This window comes from Pelophylax lessonae (genome assembly GCF_965119305.1).
Source record: "Pelophylax lessonae genome assembly, chromosome: 6".
NCBI lineage: Eukaryota > Metazoa > Chordata > Amphibia > Anura > Ranidae > Pelophylax > Pelophylax lessonae.
In genome coordinates, this window is record NC_138773.1 from 163,045,112 (window position 1) to 163,069,570 (window position 24,459).

A 24,459-nucleotide genomic window follows, 5' to 3' on the forward strand; every position below is an offset into this window, starting at 1 on the left:
AACACAGTAATCAATTTCTAGGGAGGTGCCATAAACCGAAATAGAACTCCCATATTGTAACCAAACATACCAAATGGGAGGACTTATCCTCCAAAAATCCAACGATTACTACTAGGCTCTTATTCTTGATCAGATGAAATATTGGTGGTCCCCTCACAAGAACAGGATCTGGGCGAATATGGAATGGCAACTACTGCTGGGAGATTATCCTGCTTCAACTCCATTTAAAGCAGAAGCATCAATCTCCAATAATAATGTTCCTATGATCCAGGCTACATTGAACACCAAGAGGAATCTGGATATATATACCAGACTGATTAGATATATCATTATCAACAACAGTGTACTAATTGAGTTAAGGTCCTGTATACTATTGACTACTTTATGTTAACCAGTTCTGGAAGCTTTGTAGACTGTTACAGAAAAACATAATGCTAATAAAATACAATAGACAGATTAAAATAGGGCATTTCCAGAGGTATGTCCTAGCTGTCGACCAAGATGGCTGCTCAGCTCTAATTCTCTCTGCTTCCTCTGGTGTATACAGTGGCCCACAGCACCTTAGCCTGCCAGAAATACCTACAGCAGGGAGGTCAAGACACTTGGAGTCTATCTGGCATTGTCTTGCAAGAAATATTGGGCACTGGGACTGCCTCACTGATTATTTCATGCAACCGGCTCAGAGGAAATCCCAAGATGGTTCCAAGGAGGCCAGCCACTCTTCCTCCCGGCCACAACCACACAGCGAAGACTAACAGGAATCATTCCTGAACATTTGGAATGTCTCACAGGACCCCTCTATCTCTTACAGCAGCTGACAGAGGTTTGCAGGCTGCTCACTCTTCTGCTCACCTCCCTCACAAGCTGACCTCAGCCAAGAAACACCACTTGGCTGAATCAGCCAGAGCATAAGCTGATCTCCCTGTGGAATAATCAGAGTCTCTTGCTGCCTTCCTTGCCTCTGATTCCCCTTCAACTAAAAGCACACTGAAGGCTATGCTTCTTTACGTCTAGGCTGGCTTGCACAACAAGCTTAGGTCCTCCATCTTTCAACTATAAGATAGGCTGGAATGTATGGGGGAGCGCACAGAGCTCTTAGAATCCTAGCTTGGGGTAGTGGCCAAGGCACATAATGAAATAGTGGATGCACATGATTCGCAAACTACAACTCAAAGTGGCAGATTTATAAGATCACTCCCACTATAACAATATTAAGCTGAGGAGAATTTGAAAAGTATCCAAACAAAGCGATTAATCCCTTATCTGCAGCAATTGTTCTTAAAACTCATCCCTGGCCTCACTGCATGAGACCTTCTCGTGGATAGAGCCTACAGAATTCCTAAGACAGCCTACTTCCCAGACTCAGTCCCATGGGACGTACTGGTAAGGACCCACTTGTACCACATCAAAGAGCACCTCCCCAGAGCTGCTATATCCACCCATTCTCTACCTTATATAGGAGTGGCCTTCTTTCAGGATCTCTCTGCAGCTACATCCCAGAAAAGGAAAGAATTTGCACACATCAGCTATTTTGCAGGATCTCAATATTATCTACCAGTGCTAAGCACCTGGTTACACACCAAAGCCAGCAGGTTGGCATCACATCCCTAAAAGATGGTCTCAAATGGCTCCATAACTGGGGCATGACATCCTCGCCATCTGATCAAACACCTGGGAAGTGGAGGACTGCACTGGTTAATTTTTATTTTCCTTAGTGTTATTACTGATCTCTGTATACACACTGCATTTATGCTGTGTGCTATGCACATAGACCCTTGTTTTCCTGAATATTGTTACTCATTGCTAGTTGACATAGCTATTTTAACCTGTTCTGTGCCTTATACTCACCTAAGTATCATTCTCACCTCCATCTCTCCTTCTGTTCACACTACCATCTTACTGCTCTAAAGCTCTGTGTAGTGCTCCTTCTCTGCTTCATGCTACCACGGCCAATGTCAGAACTCAATGCCACTCCGCATTACTTCTATTAATGCAAAAGGGCTTAATATGCTCTTCAAAAGGTCTAGACTATAAAGAAAAGCCCTTTCCCAAAAAGCTAATATTATCTGCCTACAAACGATGTGCTTTATGCAAGGGTAAGTCCCCTTCTGTCAGCGTAGATTATTTCCACACAGCTTCTCTGCCAATGCTTCTAATAAAATCAGAGGTGTTATGATTGCAATCTGCAACTCCCTTTCCTTCCAACTCCAACATGTGGATGCGGATCCTCTGGGTAGATTCCTCATCCTGGATGCTCTCTTCGATGACCCCGATTTCTCATCAATATATGTGCACCTAATACCCATCAGAAACAATTTTACAGTTTAGTATTGAATAAACCCAATGCCCATTATCCAAAGGATAACACAATTTTATGCAGAGACTTTAATGACATAGCAGGCAAAGCCCTTGACCCATCCAGTACACATAAATAAGGACCTACAGCCCTCCTTATGCAATTGGAGGATCTATATGAATATTGACTTAATTTAGAATTATTTTAGCCCTCTTTAAAAATAAACAATTCAAATATATATTTTTAAAGTATTCTTATTTTACAGCATTTCTCGACACCTGCCTAGAACTTTTAAATATTTCTTACCTTCTAGGTGTTTCTAAGAGGATAGAGGAAGTAAAGCCTAATACTTAAATTCTCCCCTGCAATTAATAATGCAAGCTAAGTTCAGCCTTATTTCTCAAAATGAAAAAAATCCAAGTTTTTCTACCTTTTTTTGCAGTATCAAGTGGTTGTCACATGACTTCCATCCCTCTCCCTTCTGAGTCTAAGAGCAGTTTTTCCTTAAGGCTCGTGACATCACTTACCCTGTTCCTGTGTAGCAAGTGGTCGTATACAGGATGGGGGCAGCTGCTCATAGGTTCCTGCCAAGTGTTGTCTCATTAAAAAGGATGCTTTGTGCATCTTCAGCCATGAGAAAATGAAGAAATAAAAAAGAACCATTCACACAAGACACAGGATTGCTGGAGCTCCAGTGCACAGGCAGTATAGCTGTGCAGGGCTTTGAATCAAGACTACCACAGGAGAAGGGAGCTGGATGCAGGGGGAGCTGTCAGTGTAGCTTGAAGTACTCTGCAGTCTCAGCTCAGCTCACAGTCTATAATGAACACTATAGACTAACTCCACATGGTTCTGCCTTGTAGTTGTGACTGTAATGCATCACAAGCAGATAACTCCACATGATCCAACATTGTAGTGTGAGTGTAACACATGACAAGCAGAGAACTTCACATGCTCCAACAATGTAGTGTCTAACACACAGGCTGAAGTATAATGCAGTGGATTCCTCCTTGAAGTGTGTGTGTGTGTCATGTGTTGGTGTATACATTGCAGTCTGTGTGTCATGTGTTGGTGTGTACATTGCAGTGTGTGTGTGTGTCATGTGTTACAGACACTGTATACACTGCAGTGACCATTACAGCCTTACAATGACTTCTCTCTCTCTCAGCTCTAAGCCAAAACGAGGCTTGGAAGAGCGGAGCTGCTGCACAGTCAACAGAAGTCTAAGAGGGATGGGGCCAGTGCTGGGAGGTACTGGACATGACAGGGTCGGGTTTACTGAAAGCTAGGATAGATTTGTCACAAACTGACTGACAACCTTTTCAGGAAGTGCCTGAGAGCTGCCAAATTCAGCTCAGCTGGCAAACAATTGTCAGTGAAGAACAGGAAGTAGCTGTTTGTCTGGCTCAGATTAGACTTTCTAAGATAGACAATAAGTAAACCTGAAAATGAATAATATCAAAGTTAGACATATTTAACATACTAATCATGGGCACATTGTCAATTTTGACTAGAGTTCTCCTTTAAGTTAAAGGAAACATGTAACACATTTTAGGTAGGTTTTATTGCTTCAAAAGTGTGTCTTATCAATAAAACACATACACGCACAAATATGAAAATGAGTTTTAACTCTGAAAAGTGGATGCTCTCTTTGTAAATATTCAATCATTTGCAAGACAAATAAAAAAAAAAAAAACATTTTTGCTCTCACATGATTGGATGATTTATGTGAACCTGCATCATCCTTATTGACTAAGTTAAGAGAATATAAGTCTCTATCCCTTTAGTATATCAGCCCAAATGAGTTTATGTACTTACTCCAAACATTTGTCTAAGATCTGGATCTCTAAACCTGAAAGGAATATTTGAAACATGGAGTCTCTTCGGCTGTGTTTTGTTTTCCGTGTTTTCAGAAGACTGTGTCTGTTGTTGGCCATCAATCTGTGCTGAGTCATCTGTTTGCTGAAATGAAAAGAAAAAGATTTAATGAAAACTGTAATTGTTAATCACATTTGCATAATTTATCCATTCCAGAAATTCAACAGCATGGATAAATTTCAAAATCATAGACAAAATGAATGAGAACTAATGCTAATTGTTTGTAAAATAAAGCACGCAGAAATGCTTTGCTTTATATTTATGCACTATGAACATATTACACGTAGCTTTACAGAAAATATTCACACATTTACATACCAATTAAACATTGCCTTTTTTACAATACCTAACTACTATAATCCTGACATTACACAAAAGATAGAGTTGCAGCATTATTTTACCTGTACAAAGTATTTAAAGTCTTTTCTGGAAGAGGCTCATAATTTATTAACATGTATCCCCAGGAAAAACCTTTTATTTTGTTTTGAATGAAAATGAAAATGGGTTAGACCCTCTGTCATCATTAGCAGCATTATTTACATAGAAACTGAGGAAATGTTACAAAACATTTGCATATCAATTTGCCCAGTGAAAGTACTAATACATTCATTCTCTGCAAATGGGACAAAAAGTGAATACGATTGTTTCCTGTGCTGGTTGAATGCTTTTAATTGATTTAAAATGGAAATGATCTAATTCAACCACTAGATGGTGATAAGTATCATAGTAATTGCATAGTAGCATGTGCACGTACTTTCACTGGGCAAATTACTATGCAATTATTTTTGCACCCCTGAGGGTTACATTCTTCATGATGTCTCCCTATTTGCCCCAGTGACCGTTGTTACCAGGAAAGGAAAATAAGGAATTGTCTTCAGAGCAGGACATAAAGATAAAAAATTCAAAAGGGATGTTCTAGGAACAGGAAATTTTCTCTTACTTCTTGTTGTGTCTCTGGGACAGAAAGTGAAGGGAAATGCCCCCAGTATAATATTGTGACCTACTGACTACATTAAGTGAGCAGTACATGAAACTTATTTCAGAGCTTTATTAAGTATTTTACAGTACACTACAAAGAGGCATTTTATATGCAAGATAAATCCATGTAAACAAGTGAAAACACTATTTACCTTGCAAAGAGGATCAGTTAGAACTAGATAGTACACTGATGTACCAGACCCTAAGGACAGCGCTGACTTATATGTTACCTACATTTTTATATTCTCCTAAGGTTTTATACCAAAGTTTGGCAAGTTTAACCTCCCTGGCGGTATTCCCGAGTGTGGCTCGGGCTGGAATTTCAGAGGCATTAGCTGTATTCCCGAGCCACACTTGGGGTACCGCCAGGGAGAAATCGCTGGATCCTGGAAGAGGTTACTTCCCGCGGATCAGGATCCCGCAGTGTATTCAGCGTGAGCGTCGTATCGCAGGGGGGTGGAACCGGCGGCAAATTTGAAAAGTAAAACACACTATATATATTGTAATCCTGTTGGATTACATTACTAAATAAAATAAATTGACCTTAGTTTGCCCCCCAGTGCCCATGCCTGCTGTTTTACTGTACTTTACATATATACATATAGATATATATATATATATATATATATATATATATATATATATATATATATATACACGTGTGTGTGTGTGTATATATATACATTTACATATATATATATATATATATATATATACTTTAACTTATTTATAGTTATTTATTATATTATAATTCATGATTTTGTGTTTCAAACTTTATCATACCCGAGATGTTATAAAAAAGAACACACAGTAAAAAAATATTATATAGTTGGTTTGGGCTGTTCGTGCTTAAGAATTACATGCAAAATAATGGTACCGCTTTCAGCACCTAAAATCTGAAATAATAATACCACCAGCGACGTTAATAGAGAGACTGTGGGGTCGATTAACTAAAACTCGGGAGTGCAAAATTTAGTATAACTGCACAGAAAACAATCAACTTCTAGGTATTTTTTGTCAAAGCTTAATTGAATAAGCTAAAGTTAGACACTGATTTGCTACAATGCAGGCTGCACAAGATTTAGTAAATCAACCCCATCGTATTTTATTTACTGGACAATTTACAGTGCAGAGGTTGCAGTGAATCCTGCTGTCCATTTACAGGAGTGATCTGATTATGAGCAATGTAGAGAGGCTGATGTTGGTTTAAATGTCTATCTACATGGGCGTGGAGGCACGGTGGTGGTTTCCAGCAACAACACATTCAGTTTTGACTTCACATTATTACACCTTCACATTATTACACTGGTCTTTTGAAATTTGTTTTTTCTTTGACAGTTTGAAACTGTTTCAGATGACACTTTCACAGTTTCAGGGATGAGAAACTGAGAGATCATTAGCGAAAAGCAGCACGCTTTACACACTTTACACATAGTTAGGCACTCTTTTAACCCCTTGATTGCCCCTGATGTTAACACCTTCCCAGTCAGTGTCATTAGCGCAGTGTATAGTATGTTAATCTCTGAAATAAAATCAGTGGCAGTCAGTCCGTTCCCCCCAGCATAAGGTAATGTCAGATTGACCACCGCAGTATTGCAGTCCCGTTATATGTCGCTGATTGCCACTATTAGCAGTATAAAAAAATGTAAAAAAAAATCTAGTATATACCATAGTTTGTGGTGCTATTGAGCATGCTATTATATTCTTGCAATCAGAATACACAGATCAAATCTGCAGCCATTGGCTGTAAGTGCTGATTCAAAACTGTTTTTTAAGCAGGACCATTTGACAGAAGCCAATCTAAAGACCAGTTTCCGTTGAACAAACATGGATATACACAGACCAACGTTTTGCCAGTTGCTGCTGAACTGGCTGATTTGCAGTCTGTGTATACCCAGTTAAGGTTTGTATAGTTTAAAATAAGAAAAAAATGAAGCAATTTGGTAGGTTATACTGCATAATTACATTTTACTATCATTATCTTATATGCTTTATTTACCTACTGAAAGTCTTGAACAGAATGACTTTTTATTAAAATGTACAAACTCTAAAACTACTACAATTATAGTATTCTGTTTCTTTTTTTTCCCCCTTTTTTTAGGCTACACTCCCTTCAAGTGCTAAATTATTAAACACTTTTTTTCTAAATTTATTGTTAGCAAACCTAATACAATATCACTTGCAGACAAATATAAAAGATTTGCCATCTGTGGACATATGTTCTAAAGTGGAGTTACTTAGTTAAAGAGGAAGTAAACCCTCCTCTACAACTTGTACCTATAGGCAAGCCTATGATAAGGCTTACCTATAGGTACTGTAAATATCTCCTAAACATGTACCGTTTAGGAGATATTTACCTTACATGTCGCCAGTGACGTCACTGGCGCATGCGCTCTGAAGGAACGGCCGATCGTGCCGTTCCTTCAGAGCCCCGTGCCGTGACTGTCGGCTCCCGCGCGCGTGCGCGGGAGTGACGTCACCGCGGCTCCGGCCAATCAGATGGCCGGATGCCGCGATCCCAGAAGACGGGCGACTAGACATGTCGCCCGTCATAGAGGTGAGTGAGCGGCACGGCGGGGGCTCGTTCTGAGGTAAGTATTGCATAATGAGCTAATATGCGATGCATACTAGCTCATTATGTCTTTCTTTTGAAGGGTGTAAAAAAAAAAAAAAAAAAAACTCAAACGAGTTTACAACCTCTTTAACTAGAGGCTATATTTATTGAATAGGCAAATCAAGAAGCACTTATGTATCTAGAGTTCCCAACAAGTGCTATCTATTTAGAAGCATTTGCCTTGCAGATCCATGTAAGTTACACTATAAGTACATGGAGGAAGCCTAAAGCCATAAGTGAACAAGGATTTAATTCTGCCATCTTGACTTGCATGGCATGAAATGTGCTCCAATGATATTACAGGAGTGATTGTTCAGTGATGCCCCAAAAGAAATAGTTGAGAATGTTAAAAATCTTAGTTGACAGCTTTAACATTTGCTGCATGCAGGATTTCCTTTAGAATAATGGGAAATCAGCATATGCAATGATTTGTGCTGAATATAACTTTATTCTGTGGAATTGCAATTGAATTCTTTATAATGTCAGTGAAAAATCTGATGTGATCCTGGCAGATTATTTGACACTTTATGCCTTTATCATCTACTAAATTAAACTTATTAATTTCTACATGTCACAAGTTCCTGGACTTTGGGCCCAAAATAGAACAAAAACAAAAATCCTTAAATCACTGTGACCAACTTTACAAAGGAAAAAACATTCCTTTCTCAATCCAAAAATGCAATTTGCAATGTTCCAAAATCAAACATCTCATGAAATAATATATTTTGCATTCATTGTCTTTGTGGCAGCTTATTCTACTCAACTGTGATATCTGTGTAAAATTAGGGTTCTATAATAGCAATTGTCTGGCCTTTTCTGTACTATTCCCATTCCTATTATTACTGGCTGCACCAGTTCAGCACTTACCTAATTGTAATTCAGCCACCTAGCACTTACAGTACATTGTACACGATGTACATTTTAACCAATGGTTCTCAACTAGTGGGCCATGACCTCCCTCCTGCCAGGCCACGGCTGTCTGCTGGCTTACATAAAGAAATGTGAAGAGCTTGAATAAGTGTTTAAAATTGCCCTCCGCAGATAGGCCAACAAAATCACAATATGGGTATTTTTTTTTGGACTTTTAAGGGGGAAGGAGGGAGAGAGTGAGGGGAATACACAGATAGACACTCAACAAGAGACAATAAATTAGTGATAAAATGAGCAAGAGAATATTAATTAGAGAAAGAATGAAATCGGGAATGAGAGAAAGAGATAGAGAAAGATTGAAAGAGCAAAAAAAAATAAAGGGAAGGAGAGACTGAGAAGAGAATCAGAGGAAAATAAAACGAGAGAGAAACTGTGAGACAGAGAGAAAGAAGGAAAGAGACAGGGAGAAGAGAGAGAGACTGTGAGACAGAGAGAAAGAAGGAAAGAGACAGGCAGAAGAGAGAGAGAGAGACTGTGAGACAGAGAGAAAGAAGGAAAGAGACAGGCAGAAGAGAGAGAGAGAGACTGTGAGACAGAGAGAAAGAAGGAAAGAGACAAGGAGAAGAGAGAGAGAGAAAGAGAGAGAGAGAGAGAGACTGTGAGACAGAGAGAAAGAAGGAAAGAGACAAGGAGAAGAGAGAGAGAGAAAGAGAGAGAGAAAGAGAGAGAGAAAGAGAGAAAGAGAGAGAGAAAGAGAGAGAGAGAGAGAGAGAGAGAGAGAAGGAGGCTTAACAGGCCAAAATAACTTTGGTCATTTTGCCTATTTAAATTCCAGCAACCCATATTTTTGATGGATTACTCACTTTTTAATACATTTTTAACACATATTTTGCACTGCAAATCATTTTTTTTGAATACGTATAAACTTTTTATGCTTCCTTTTAGGGAACAAAAAAAAAGAAAGAATACAATTAAATGGTATAGTCATTATGCTGTTGCGCTTACAGTATGTACTAAAATATTATTATTTAAAACACAGAATGGCTTTGGTTTCATTTGTCTTTTTGTTAGGGTACTGCATCCCGCATGTTAAAATATATATATCATGATATCCAACATAAAAATATAGCATAATATTTACACATTATGTGCTATCCAGAAAACATTGCATGCCATTTTTCCAGTCAAAGACAGTTTTGGTTCCGTAAATCAGCATAAAGTGCTCCTATTGTTAGACTCATGTTTAATAATATGGTGGATCATGATCTCTTATCAGCAAATGTTAACATGTTTACATAATAAATAATACTTTTTTATTTTTTTGCGGGGGGGGGAGGGGGTTGTGTCTTAGTAACAGAGGCTCTTTATTGTTCTTGGAATTCAGATTTGTTCCTGTTTTAAGCAATCATTTTTTTGCTTTAAATATGATGTGTATATCTCTTAAGTGTTTGATTACACATGGGATCTTAATAAGTGAGGAGTTGTGCAGAAGACAGTTGGACAGATGCACACCATTATGTCAGCGTATCAGAAAATGTTTTTTGCTTTGTTGCATTGAAATGCCTCATATTCTCCTTAGTGTGGGAAATATACAAAAAAAAATGGGACATAACTGCTGAGTTGCAATGCCATCTGTGAAAGAAAAGCATCTGTAAAAGTAAGGCTTTAACTTATGTTTTCAGAGCAGTGACACTTCACCTGTAAAAATGTAACATTTTGAAAAATGACAAGGATGAGTATGTCACATTGTCACAAGATTAAGTATATTGAATTGCTCTATAACATGTTATACTTCACATTGAAGAGAAAACATAGCTAGATTAATGATGAAACACACTGAAAAACTTTTTGTTTGCTTCTTCGTACAGCTATATGTGATTTATGTATGATTTGTACACAGTGATGTACGCCCTTCTTTAAATAAAAAAAAATTAAAAATGGCAGTTGCCCTGGAATTCTATGACCAGTATATAGTCATTCATCTGAGCAAACCATTTATAAAAAACATTTTCAGTCAGCATGCTTAGAAATTTAGTTTAATACATTAAGCTGTGCACATGTAATAAAAAAATTAACACTTTTTTTTTAGAAAAAAAATAAAAACAAGTTTTTTCTTTTACAGTACATGTTTGCCAATTGTATTACCAATGAATTTTGTAACTCTTGAAGTGTGACTTATCATTTGTCATTTTCATCAAAAAGGTCATGTCCACTCATTTTCTGCATGACTCTCTACAGATCTTCTTGTGCTCAGCTGAGATTAACTTTCTAATTTAAAATCCAGACAAACAAGTATTTATATTAGAACATTATTGATGAGCAACGTCTGGGGAGCTATGGGCACTGTATCAGTCACTCATTGTGTAGCTACTGTGACAAGAAAATCACTTACTCATAAGCATATAGAGTGTTCATGAAATTGCTTGGCTCATGAAACTGCCTATTTTTAATAAGAAAAAAAGAAGCGTGTATGTGTATGATATACCCCAAGAACCTGACATAATTTAATATCACATGTTATGATGTAAAACTGCAAGAACATTCAGAAGATTTTTTGCCATGGCTTTAAGATTACATTAGGACTAGGAGTTTTATTGTAAAATAGCCTGACATAACATAACATGGCTATTTTTTTTTTTTTTTGCTCTAAAAATGAAGGGTTTTATCAACTAATTTTGCAAAAAAAAATATATTGAATTAAATAGGTAAAAACACAGATTTTCTACATCGCAGCTACTAGTTTGCGTATTAAGAAACATTTGGGAAGAAATCTCCAAACTTCAACTTGGGAAGTAAGATGTCAATCAAATTATTAATTTTACATTAATTATTTTTACCCTGTCAATGGAGAATGTACCCCATCGGATCACGGTAAATTATAGTGATCAGCAAATTGTTAATTCTGCTCACATGGATCTTTGCTAGAAATTTTAGGTCTACATTAGGTGGAGATATCGGTCTGCAATTATTGGGGTCCAACCTGTCCTTGATCAGCTTTCAAACTATTGCAATAAATGTATGTATTGCATCAATTAGTTGATGTTTTCCAAAGCAGGGTGGTAATTCTCGGAAAAAATAGGGTCTGGTGTTTATTTGGTGTAAATTAAGAAACAATGGTAATTTCAGCCTAATAAATAGAGCCCGGCAAAATGAGCTATCTTCCTCTAGGGTCTGCTATATTTGTATTACAGCTATATTTGTATTACAACTAAGAGCAGGCTTTCCTGATAGTAATGAGAATGCCTTGCTTCATATATATATATATATATATATATATATATAGAGAGAGAGAGAGAGAGAGAGAGAGAGAGTGCTGTAGTTAAACAAACAACTCAAAAAAATAATCAGTCAAACACCCTTAAAGTGCTTAATGATTCAAATTATAATAGTCTGACATAAATATAGTAATGAACTGGGTTTAACAGATTATCCCAGGTGCTGGAAAATAATGAATATTGGATGACATCAAACAGAAAATAATCCACTGTTGCTCTCTCCAAACTTCACCTCATGACCAACACTCCACCACAGTAGGGCTCTCGCCTATATAAAGGGATTGTACATTTTCTTTAAAAAAAAAAAAGGCACTGCAAAATATCTGCAATTGTGTTATTGCCACCTTGCTCTGTTGGGCAAAGTGACCTCCTGCCTTACAAAGCAGCACAGGAAAGAAGGAGCTTTTTGGGATTCAGTGCTCAGGTAAGCAAAATTACTATGCAAGGAAATAGTGGAACCGCACTCAGGTAGATGAAAGTAAAAGAAATACATTTTATTCTTTAAATCATATATGAACAGACAGTGCAGGGAACAGGTAATCCAAGGTTAACGCGTTTCACGGCGCACACAGCCGCTTACTCATAACCGCACGGTTATGAGTAAGCGGCTGTGTGCGCCGTGAAACGCGTTAACCTTGGATTACCTGTTCCCTGCACTGTCTGTTCATATATGATTTGAAGAATAAAAAGTATTTCTTTTACTTTCATCTACCTGAGTGCGGTTCCACTATTTCCTTGCATTTCATCCGGATGACGGGTCTTACCAGCACCAGGTCGGACTGATACACCTGAGCGGCTCTGTTTCTCTTATTTCCCTTGAAGCAAAATTACTAAACACTATTGCTGTGTTATTTTTGTGCTGTGGGTAATTACCATGATGGAGTTTATTATTGTGCTGAGGGGTCATTATTTTTCTGAGGCTATTTTTGTGCTTGGGTTTATTATGTGCTGGGGGTTATTGCTTGTCCAGAGATCACTGGAGGTATTGCTTACCCTGACACTTGCTGGGGGTTATTGCTTGCTATGACACTTTCTTGGTGTTTTTGCTTGGGGATAACATTGCTGGCCTAACACTTGATGGGGGTTACCATTGCTTGCCCTGACACTGCTGTGCTGTGTCATGCTGTGATATGCTGTTGGTTTTTGCTAGGCATTATCAGTGTTTGCCCTGGCACTTGCTATTAGTTGCTATGAGTTATTGCTGGCCCTGGCACTTACTGGAGGTTATTTCCGGGCCTAACACATGCTGGAGTTTATTATTACTACCATTTACTCCAACACCAAGGATTATTTTTAATGCCACGGATAATATTGTTTTACTCCCACAATCCCTTTATTTTGCCTAAAGCATAGCAAAGCAAAGGAGGAAAGTGGGCTCGCTATAAGCACACTGTAAAGCAACACCCACTTTATTGGTCTCACTCACACAAGTGCATAGTGGATGGCATGCAAGGCACACCACATTTCCTCTCATTTTCCCAAGGTAAGTGGCAGGGGGCCTACACAGTGCACAACCCTTTTTGTTTTTTTTACATTCTTTTTTTATTATTTTGAGCAATACTCAAAACTGTACAAATTGGTATAAAAGCAAATAAGCTCCAGAACAGGAGCGTAGAACAAAAGGAAAAAGAAAAAACGATCTCAATATTGGTACAAGAATTGCACAAATACAAGTCAGAGAAAACCTATCAATGGAGATCTTGTACTGACTAAACTTTTATTAATTGAATTATAGGAGTTATTGTAGGCAAACTAATGTTCACTGGTTGAGAAGGATTCCTTTGCACACTGATGGGCTATTTACCACTACCAACTTAAAATGTCTTGAAGGGAAAAAAAGGAGAAAAAAAAAGGAGGGGGGGGGGGTCAGGATGAGATAGAGAGGGATGGGGGAAGACTGAGGGAGTCACAATGATTGCCTGTCTCCCCTGTCTGTAAGTTGAGGTTCAGAATAGGGAATCGAAAATCCTAAGTTCATGTTAAACTTGAGAGCTTTATACAGTAGTGCAGGTGACTTGAGACCAGTAAAACCATGTTTTCCAAAAGTGTTCCTCTGTATGATTAATTGAGGCCATCAATTACTCCATAAGGTGACTCTCAGTAATCTTTGCAAATCACAGACTTATGGGTGGCGCTGATGTTTTTTTCCAATATGCAAGAATACATGCCCTTGCAGGGTTAAGCAAATGTATCAACAACAAACTTTCCCTCTGTGTAAGATATTTATGAAGCGTTGTACAGATGGGAAAATGTCCTGTATGTCTCGTCTTCATCCAGGCATCATTTTTCAAAGTCCATAATGACAGGTAATTTCGTCACTCGTCCCCAATTGTGGGAGATAAAGAGGTGCAATCGCATTGCTTTCCAGAGTGGAATGGAGGTTTGAACATTGAACATATATCTGCCAGGATTGCCAAGTACCCTCCTGAAAGAAGTGCAGCACTCAAAACTGCTGATTTTGAAGAGTGGAGAGAAAGTGCACAGCATTATTTTTTCTTCTCAATCCCTTTAGAACTGATTTTTGAACTTGCTAACCATTAATGCAAAAGATACTGTTATATATTGCCAAGAACTGTGCACTTCATTATGCTTTTACCCACTTGCCTGTTTCAACAGGTTCCCACCAAACGCCGTACCAGTACGTCGCTTCACAGGAGCCCCCATTGGCCAGAGGGGAAGCTGATCTGCGATGCACCCTGCAATCGCTCCCCGTGGAGGCAGAACGGCGGTCTGCTGTTGTTAACCTCTTCCCTGCCAGTGTCATTAGTACAGTAACAGTACATATTTTTAGCTCTGATTACTGTAGTCACTGGTCCCCCCAAAAGTGTAGAAAATTTCAGCTAAGTGTCCGATCTGTCCGCCGCAATGCCGCAATGTCGCAGTCCCGCTAAAAATCACTGATTGCCGCCATTACTAGTAAAAAAAATAAAATAAATAAAAATGACATACGTAAATCATTCCCCTAGTTTGCAGATGCAATAACTTTTGAAATTTTGAAATTCATTTATCCTAACACCCCTTTTGGAAGGGAATGGACGGAATGGGAATGAACGGGTCTCTAGCAATATGCAGGATCCCATGGTTTAGCTCAAAGGGGCCACTTGGCTCTATCCCCTTCCCTTGGTTCAGTTTGCAGGTTGCTACTGGCTACAGCAAGGACTTCTTGCACAGCAACAAGCAGAAGATTTAGCAAAATTGGCGGGCATCTAAAGCCCATGCTCCGGGAGCAGTTAAAAGGCAGACGCATCTGCCTCTAATCGCTGCTCTCGAGACCAGACCGTGACTCCCACCCACTCTCCCAATTTATGTTCTTATAAGTCATGGTGTTATTTAGTGGGGGTTTAGTTATTCAGCATGGTCTGGATGGACATTATGTCTGGAATTTTCTGTTATGGGTTGTTGTATAGCCAGGATGACTTCTTATCTTATTGAAATGTTATTGATATTATGGTATGTTATCAGATTACCGCTTGAATACCACCGTGGCCAATGTTAGATTTTGCCAAAACAAATAAAATATTGAAAAGTTATTGATAGTATGGTGTCTATTTTAATTGATACAATAATCCCCTTTGCGATAGCCCGTGCATTTATTGCTTTTCTTTTATGTGATATTTATTTCTACTAAGACTATACAATTATTCTGTTTATAACATTACATTTGTTAAATTAAAGTACACCGATTTAGGTTATTTTGATTTTATGCAATTGTATATGCTGTAGATTCTAGCATTGAACTTCTCTTAATTGCCCCCTTCTGGTCTGTTACATATAACATTGGAAGCTTTTTTGTTATAGTTGTTCAGTAAGTACAAAACATACAGTATTTATGTATCCTGTTTGGAATCTAGTGAGCTAATAACTGCCTAACTTAAGCAAAAAGTCTGATCTTTGCAATCATTCCTTATAGCTAAGGTTCTTCAGACCCCTATTATTTGTTCACCTTCTCATGAGCTCATTCTAGTTTATTGACATCCTGAGGATTGCTAACCAAAACTGAACTACATATTCAAGATTAGGCTGATCATGTGTTTAGTAAAGTTCCTACAAACAGCTGGCAAGTAGATTAGAAACATCCAAAAGCATTTGAGGATTCCCTAAAAGGGACTGCACCTGGAAGAACCATACCATGGGATAAAGAGTACATCATATGAGCTGTTTTTGCTGATCATTTAGTTATAGTTACAAAGTCTGGCTGAAAAAGGACATAAGTCCTAGTTCAGCTGATAGAAGGGAAAAAAATTATATATATATATATATATATATATATATATATATATATATATATGTGTGTGTGTGTGTGTGTGTAATCGTATACCCACAGTTGATTCAGGGAAGGCAAAAAAAAACAAACAAACAAGAAAGCATGATCCAATTTGCTCCAACAGGTGAAAAAAATCATATCTGATCCCCCAAGAAGCAATCGGATATTCCCTGGATCAAGTTTACTTATAGATATTAGTATCCAGTTAAAATATGTGTGTCTAGGAAATAATCTAGGCCTTTCCTAAAACAATCTCCTGAGCTGGCTAGAACCAGCTCTTGAGGGAGTCTATTCTCCATTTTCACAGCTTTTACTGTGAAGAAGCCTTTCCATATTTGGAGATGAAAGCTCTTTTCCTCCAAACTTAAAGAGTGCCTCCTTGTCCTCTGTGATGACCTAAACACCAAGTTCACTATTTGGACCACTTAAGTATTTATATATGTTGATCATATCCCCCCTTAATCTCCTCTTCTCAAGAAAAAATAAATTAAGTTTAGCTAATCGCTCCTTATCGCTGAGCTCCTCCATGCCTCTTATCAATTTGGATGTTCTGCACTTTCTCAAGTTCCTCAATATCCTTTTTTTTAAAATGGTACCCAAAACTGAATTGCAGATTCCAGGTAAGGTCTCACCAATGATTTGTACAGTGTCAAAAATGATATCTCTTTCTGCAGTCCATGCCTCTCTTAATACATGAAAGATTTTGCTTACTTTGGAAAATGCACTGATTTTAATGAAAATCTACTTTAAATATAGTGCCTGGGGGCTTCCCCTAATGTGCCTGTAAAGTGGTGCATCTGTGGACAGGGGGCTTATCAGGATCTGGAAGCCCCAGATCCCTGCCCCCTCTATGTGAATGGGTATCAGGTACACAGTACCCCTACCCGTTCACCAAAAAAGTGTATAAAAGTAATAACCACACAAGACAGTTTTTAATCTAAACCGAAATATAGAAAATGGCATTTCATGGCATCACATGACATCAGAAAGGGGCAGTGCTACTGGGTGATGTAACCAGGTGGCCCTGCCCCTTGCCTTAAAAAAAATGTCAAAGCACGGAGCTGGCCTCCCAGGAGGCGAGAGCTTTTTTCATTGTTTCTATTTTTCGGGTCGGCGGACAGCATGATTGACGATGGATTTACATTGAGGGACACAGTTTTTTTAAATGTGAAAATGTGAAATAGACTCATTGCAGAGGTCGTTCTGGCCAGCTCAATAGATTGCATTAAATAAGGCCTGGATTCTTTCCTAAATTTACATAATATAACTGAATACTAACATTTATAGGTAAAGGGAATATCTGACTGCCTCTTGGGGGATCAGAAAGGATTTTTTTCCAATGCTGTAGTTGCCTTCCTTTAGATCAACTGTTGGTATAGGATTGTGTATATGGGATTGTATGTTTTTTTTTTTTCTATTGGTTTTACTAGATGGACTTTTTCCAACCCTACTAAATATGTAACTATGTAACTATGAATGTGTGTGACATTCTTTCAATGAATGCCTTATAAGTAGACCCCTTTAAGTACATTTTTAATGTGGTAGCTCCAAAAGACAAATCTCACCTTGAGTGCCGGTTCACACTTCCGCATGTGCAGCGATCGCATGTAATTCGGAGCGCACTGCTCCTTCATTACATGCGATCGGATGTGCAGTGCAAATTCAGCCATACACTTTGTATGGCTAAATTCACACTGCACCCGCACAAAAGTCGCACATGAGGCATTTTTTCAGCCGCATCAGGATCGGATCGCACAGTGGTTCACACTTGTGTTGATCCGATCCTGTGCGAACTGTCAGATCGCACTGCGATATGCGATCAAACTGGGGGTGTCGTTAACATTTCATTGACACCCCCAGAGTATCGCATATGGCAGTGTGAACTGCCAGGGGTGCGTTTGCGATGCAGGAACAGGCTGCGAATTTGCAGCCTTCCCGCATCGCACAAGTGTGACCCGGCACTTAAGTTTAGGGAAGCTTCTTTCCCTTTTGAAATACTTGCAGTGGACATAACATTCTGTTTACAAAATTGCTACAAAGAACAACGAACACGTGCACTGGAATGAAGAAATCTATTATAATCGTGTCTACTGCAAGGATGCAAAAATAAACCTAAAAAATAGCAATTATGAAATGCTGCATAGATCAAAAATAAGATAGTAGTAATTCGCTGTGCTGTACTGTGTTCTTCTAAATGATAAACCTTTTAAGATTTATTTTACTTTCTATAATATGTAGCCTGTAAGGGCACTGTTAGAGGTGAGTAGCAAAGGTGCTGTCACAAGCTTTGAATGGTTTTATCCTATAATTCTGTACCTATAAACTACACAATGGTGAGTCATGTGGTGAGGGATCACCAATTTCTTTAACATTTCTTGAGATTGTGGTATAAAGACAAGTTAGATGTTTTCCTCACATTGTATATTGAGGACCTGGACAGGTTCACATGGATAATAGTACAGCACAGCCCCTGTATCATTACAAGAAAGTATGCAATATAATGGTTTCTTATAGATTGTTCTGTAGCACCATCTAAAGCCCAAAAGTGGAGATTATAAGACCATGAACCAGAGCTTAAAGATAGACCTTAACTGTCAGTGATAGCCAACTATTTAAGTCCACAGTCTTTGCAATCTGCTGATCCTGGTTTCCAGCCAAAACATATTAAAAAATCCAGTAGGATTACTTTTCTTCTTACATGGTGTTTTGATGTGATATACTGACAAAAACTGGTTAATTATTAGCTTCATCAATCACTGTGATTAGCAGAGGTTTTCTGCCCTTTTTATTCTGTTACTGATCTAGATTCACATTTGTGCTTATAACAACACAATCAAACTCTTTATATCTTTAAAACACAGTGCCCTCTTTTAGTATTTATTTTCTAGACCTCATGGATATAATTAAATGCTTAGCTTACTGTTTTTTTTCAAACTTTCATCTTTCCTACTCTAATCAATAAGCACAAACATGAAACATTTCAAGAGTAGCAAATAGACAGGTAATTAGTGTATGATTTAACATTTTTTTTCTAAATGCTTTAGTGAGAACTTTGGTTTAATTTATGTATTGATTTAAGAGCCTGCTTCCTGTTTATCAGTATTTTTATTTTTTCAAGATGGCCTTCTCATTTACAAAATGCTCTTGTTGTAACCAATGCAATTTTGACTTGAAGAATTATATAGCAAAAAAACAAAGAAAAAAACAGTGTCTTTTCACTGATAAGGCCTTGTTCTCATGGGGCATACTATAGCATATGGCTGTGGAAAAGCCATGTTTACTTGCACAAGGGTGCACAGATTTTTCATGCATCCCATTTCAAGCAGTCCCCATTCAATCCAATTGGAAAGCAACAGCTGCAAAGACACAGCTGCTGCTCTCAATTTGACATCTGTGTGAGTGCAGGTGCCTGTCTCTGAACTCACACTGTCTTCATTCCGGGACACACACCCACACGCACCCACACCCATACACATCTCAAATTGGGAGCAACAGTTCTGTCCGTGTGGCTGATGCATTTCAATTGACATCAATGGAACTGCCTGCACAGGTGTCCTCTGTAATGCACCCAGAGTGAACGAGGCCTAACTGTAAAGCAGACTGTACAGTCAGCACCAAAGAAAAACTTGAAATTTGATTAACCACTTGCTGACCGCCGCCCGACTATATACGGCGACGGTCAGCCCCTCAAAGGCAAAGTGACGTACCGGTACGTCACTAGCCTGTGAGCCAATAGGGGCGAGCGTGCGCCGCTGGAGGCGCGCTCCCACCCCCGCTTCCGCCCCCGCTCATTCCCTAAGCAGCCCACGCATGTCCGCCGGTCACTTGCGATCGTCGGATACAGCGGGAGAAAGGCAGGCGGCTAATGTAAACACAGCCGCCTGTCATTCTCCCTTGTGTAAAACACACAGCCACGTCCAATCACAGTTAGAAGCAAGCCCCTAGGGACACACTTAACCCCTCCCTCTCCAATAAAGTTAACCCCTTCCCTCCCAGTGTCATTTTTACAGTAACAGTGCATATGTATAGCACTGATTACTGTAATAATGTCACTGGTACCCCCAAAAGTGTCAAAAATGTCAGTCAAGGGTCCGATCTGTCCGCCGCAATGTCACAGTCCCGCAAAAAAAATCGCAGATCGCCGACATTACTCGTTAAAAAAAACAATAAAAATGACAAAAATCTTTCCCTTAGTTAGTAAATGCAATGACTTTTGCGCAAACCAATCAAAATACGCTTTTTGCGATTTTTTTACCAAACATATGTAGCAGAAAACAAATTGGCCTAAAATGTTAAAAAATTTTGATTTTTACATTTTTTTTTGGGGGGGGGGGGGTTAATTTCATATAAAAATTTTTTAAAAATATTGTTATTTTTGCAAAATTGTCGCTCTTTCTTTGTTTATAGCGCATGATCAAAAAATTCCAGAGGTGATCAAATACCATCAAAAGAAAGCTCTGTTTGTGGGAAAAAAAGGACGTCAATTTCATTTGGGTACAGCATCGCACGACTGCGCAATTGTCCGTTAAAATCACGCAGTGCCGAATCGCAAAATAGGGCCTGGTCAGGAAGGGGGTAAAATCTTCCGGGGCTTAAGTGGTTAACCCTAATATCTACCACTGTTGAAGGCCTACAAGCTCTAGGAGAAAACACATGCACCAACTCAGTGTAGCTTTTAGAGACTTCATAAGATGCACAAAGAATATTACTCGGCTGTGCAGTGTCACCATCATTTAATTGTGCCTATACCAATTTCACAATGTGTGAGTAATATTCTTTCTGCATCTTATTAAAGTCTGTAAAAGCTACACTTAGTTGGCACATTTGTTTTCTCCTAGTGACTTTACCCAGAGTTGCTTCTTACTCTTACACAGAGCTGCCACTAAATTATTCTTGTGGTAGTCGGTTAAAAGAGTGCCTAAAATCAGCAATAAGAATCCCACTTAGATCAAAAGATCATCATTTTATTGGTAGCAGAACATGGATTATGCTGTCGGTTGCAGATCCGAATAACAACATTTACGCCCTGAAGAAGGGTATGTCTCTGTTCCCCCAAAACGCATTCGCTTTAACATGTTCTGCTACCAATAAAATGATGATCTTTTGATCTAAGTGGGATTCTTATTGCTGATTTTGGACGCTCCTTTAACCGACTACCACTAGAAACTTTGGAAACGACCTCTAGGCCGTATCTTAAGGTAGCAGCCCAGACCCCTTAACAAAAGTCCACTGCCTTTTTTCATCCAGTTGGGCCAGATTGATTGGGAGTTCATTTCCCCAAGTGGCCCTCTTTCACCTACCACCCACCCACAGACCCTCTATTGAGCAGGTCAGTCCAATGCAGCCATCAACTTTTCAAAAAACTACTTAATTATTCTTAACATAGACTTTCAATGAATTATCCATTAGGATTAACTGCCCTATTACATTTCATATAACTCTAGTCTCAGTCACAGGGCCTATTTGTGGCAATCATTTTTTATCTGTTTTGAAGGCCTAAAAGCACCTATTTAAATGCATGGTATGTTTTTACACAGTTACTTCGATCTCCACTTGCTTCTGAGTCCTGTGCTAAGCAGGAGTGAATACAGGAGGTTGGAAGCACAGCACAAGTGCCATCTTGGAAATGCTTTAGATTATCTGAATAAGTGCAGAGCTTTCTCTGTTTGGACAAGGTGGAGAGACTGTGATGTCAATCTGTAGCTATGTAAGAATATACCATCCCTGGAATTTATCATTAACTGCTTGCCGACCATATACAGTACATATTCAGCGGCAAGGCGGCTCTCCTGTGTAAAATCACATACCTGTATGTGATTTTGCTCTTCTGGAGCAACAGTGATTGGACACAGTCGGAGCCAATCAGTGGGTCCGACTCAATGTCCACCTGGATCATTCCTGAGAGACCCCCACTGGGACCCCCAACTCCCCATTAGACCCCCCAATTCAGTAACTCAACATAAGGAATGGATCTTATAAATCTTAAAACTCATTCTCAACCAATAGACTTCTTCCCTGTGCCCCAGGATCTCCCATGTCAAACAGTCACTTCTACTGCTTTTATACAATGACAAACTTAATGTGGATAATCCATAAATGAACTCCCCTAAACGCTTTATGGCTCGGTAGGATGCTTTTATACATTCACCACTTTCCCCTGTGGAGCAAATTGACCTCCACAATGTCCGGCTTACCTGCAAAAATTCTTGGCGGAGGACCCATCGCCACCCTGACAGTCCACGCCTGTCAGGGAAGAAGAAGTAAGCCCAGGCACATAGTTATGTGCAGACGGAGAGTGTTTGTTAACCAACGGAGAAAGCCTATTTAGCCAAACCTATGGACTTTGGATTCCTGTTCACTTTCCACACCTGCCACTAAGTGGCGCCAAATGGCCTATATAAACACCTCTGCTGCACTAGGACCTTGCCTTATGGTCTACAGCTTCCTGCTTCCTGTTTCCTGTTCCTGGTGTTTACTCTGTTGCTGTCCTGATCCGTCTGACAACGATTGAACTCTGCCTGAACCGACCCCTGGCTTGCTCTTCGACAACGTCTCCCCTTTATCCTGCTGTCTGCCTGTCTGCCGTTGCCAACTCCTGCCTGAACCTGACTACTCTGCTGCCTGTGATCTGCCAGCCTGCTAAGCATCTGCTGCCTGTGACCAGTCAGTCTGCCAAGTACCTGCTGTCTGCATCACGATCCAGTCTGCATCCAAGTACGCACGGACCTCACATCTGCAGCCTTCACCATCTGAACTTCTAGGCACTCGTGCCACTCCAGGCTTCTGTGTCTCCTGTTTGCATTATCAGGGGTACTAGGCCGGAGGTGTAAGAGATCGCCTTCCTCTCCACGTCAGGCTCCATCTCCAGGTACGTGACAACGCCTGTCTCACACTGATTTCTTCCCCATCCGTGCTTTGAAATTTGTTGACCGAGCTCACATGATCCCCTCTTTACTCTTTCTTCTTTGAGAAGTCTTTCAAATTATACCAATTGCTTTAGTATTACGCTTTTTAGAAACATCCAGTTGATCCATCTATACAGGGTCAATGTTTGTGTATCACTGTCCCTTAGGCGGGACTTCTATATTAAGTTATACTCCCTATTGCTTCTTCTCCACTTTGTTTTTTTTTTCTCTCCCTCCCCTCTCTCTTCTCTTCTCCTTTCCATAAATTTATGGCATTAATATTTGTTATCGGTGTAGCTGCCATTTTTACGACTTTGTATCACACCATGCCGATTCTTTCATTCAGCTTATCAACATGCTTGATATTCTGCTCTTTCCAATGTTATTGTTCTTGTTAAAAAATTGTACATCTCGACTGCTGTCTAAGTTATATATTTTTGTACTGAAAAACTTTTTCAATAAAATTTATTTAAAAAAAAAATAAAAAAATAAATAAATAAATAAGTGTTCCTTTAATTTTTTTGAGCAGTGTATAAAGGTGGGCATAAAGCCCTGCAACATAGTTCACTGGCTGGAGTTAAGTTGATGAAAAGTGTTTTTTTTTCAGTGAAACCCCCCCCCCCCCCTCCTAATCCCATATGCAAATTGCTTATTGTTATGAGAAAGGCAGCATATTCTTAAACAGGCAGTTATTCTTTTATGATATGCCAATCAAGATATTTTGCATAAAGGAAGGCATGTGATTTTCTTCCAGGCATTATATGATTAAGTTGACAATATTATGTGAGCAACGGTTGAGTACCCACTGTGCTGTACTTTTGACCAAATTGATTTGTGTAATGAACACTTGCTCTGTCTCTTCTCTAAGCTTGAATATGGCTCTTGATTTAACCAGTAATGCTGGAAGCCAAGTGAATTTACAGCCCCCACAGTCATTCTCGCTCAATGTGAAGAGAATAGCAGCAGCCGTACAGAACCAGAGCATAATTCAATACATTCTGCTATAAGCAGAGAAAATAATATCACACAGCTCTGCAATATACCTATTTGATTTGATTTGTAAACCTGATAAAAAAGCAATCGAGAAAAGTTCAGGGCACAAATATATATGAGTCCCAAGAAAAATATGAGTCCATTGAATGTGTATAAAGCTGTAGAATATCATGCATATTAATTCAGATTCATACATTTTCTTTTATTGTTACCAGTTTTCCATTTTTTATATAAACCCCCTAAGATAGAAATAAAGGAGCTGCTATTGCTGGCTTGTATTTAAGAGCACATGCTTCAGGATTGTTGTCCTCATATGGGCTTTATTACTTAGTCACTGACCTTGAATATTCATGTAACCACTGAGATCTGGCAAGACTGTCCTGTAT

At 39.0% G+C, this 24,459-nt stretch overlaps 1 protein-coding gene across 7 annotated transcripts in view; it reads right to left on the reverse strand.

Annotated features, from left to right (window-relative positions):
* RBFOX1 (RNA binding fox-1 homolog 1) overlaps window positions 1-24,459 on the reverse strand; it is a 1,110,521-nt gene that overhangs the window by 398,294 nt on the left and 687,768 nt on the right. For all 7 annotated transcript variants that reach the window (XM_082260840.1, XM_082260839.1, XM_082260837.1 and 4 more), the window contains exon 3: window positions 4,115-4,258. In XM_082260840.1, coding sequence (XP_082116966.1) covers window positions 4,115-4,258 — 144 coding nt within the window. The remainder of the gene's footprint in view (window positions 1-4,114; window positions 4,259-24,459) is intronic.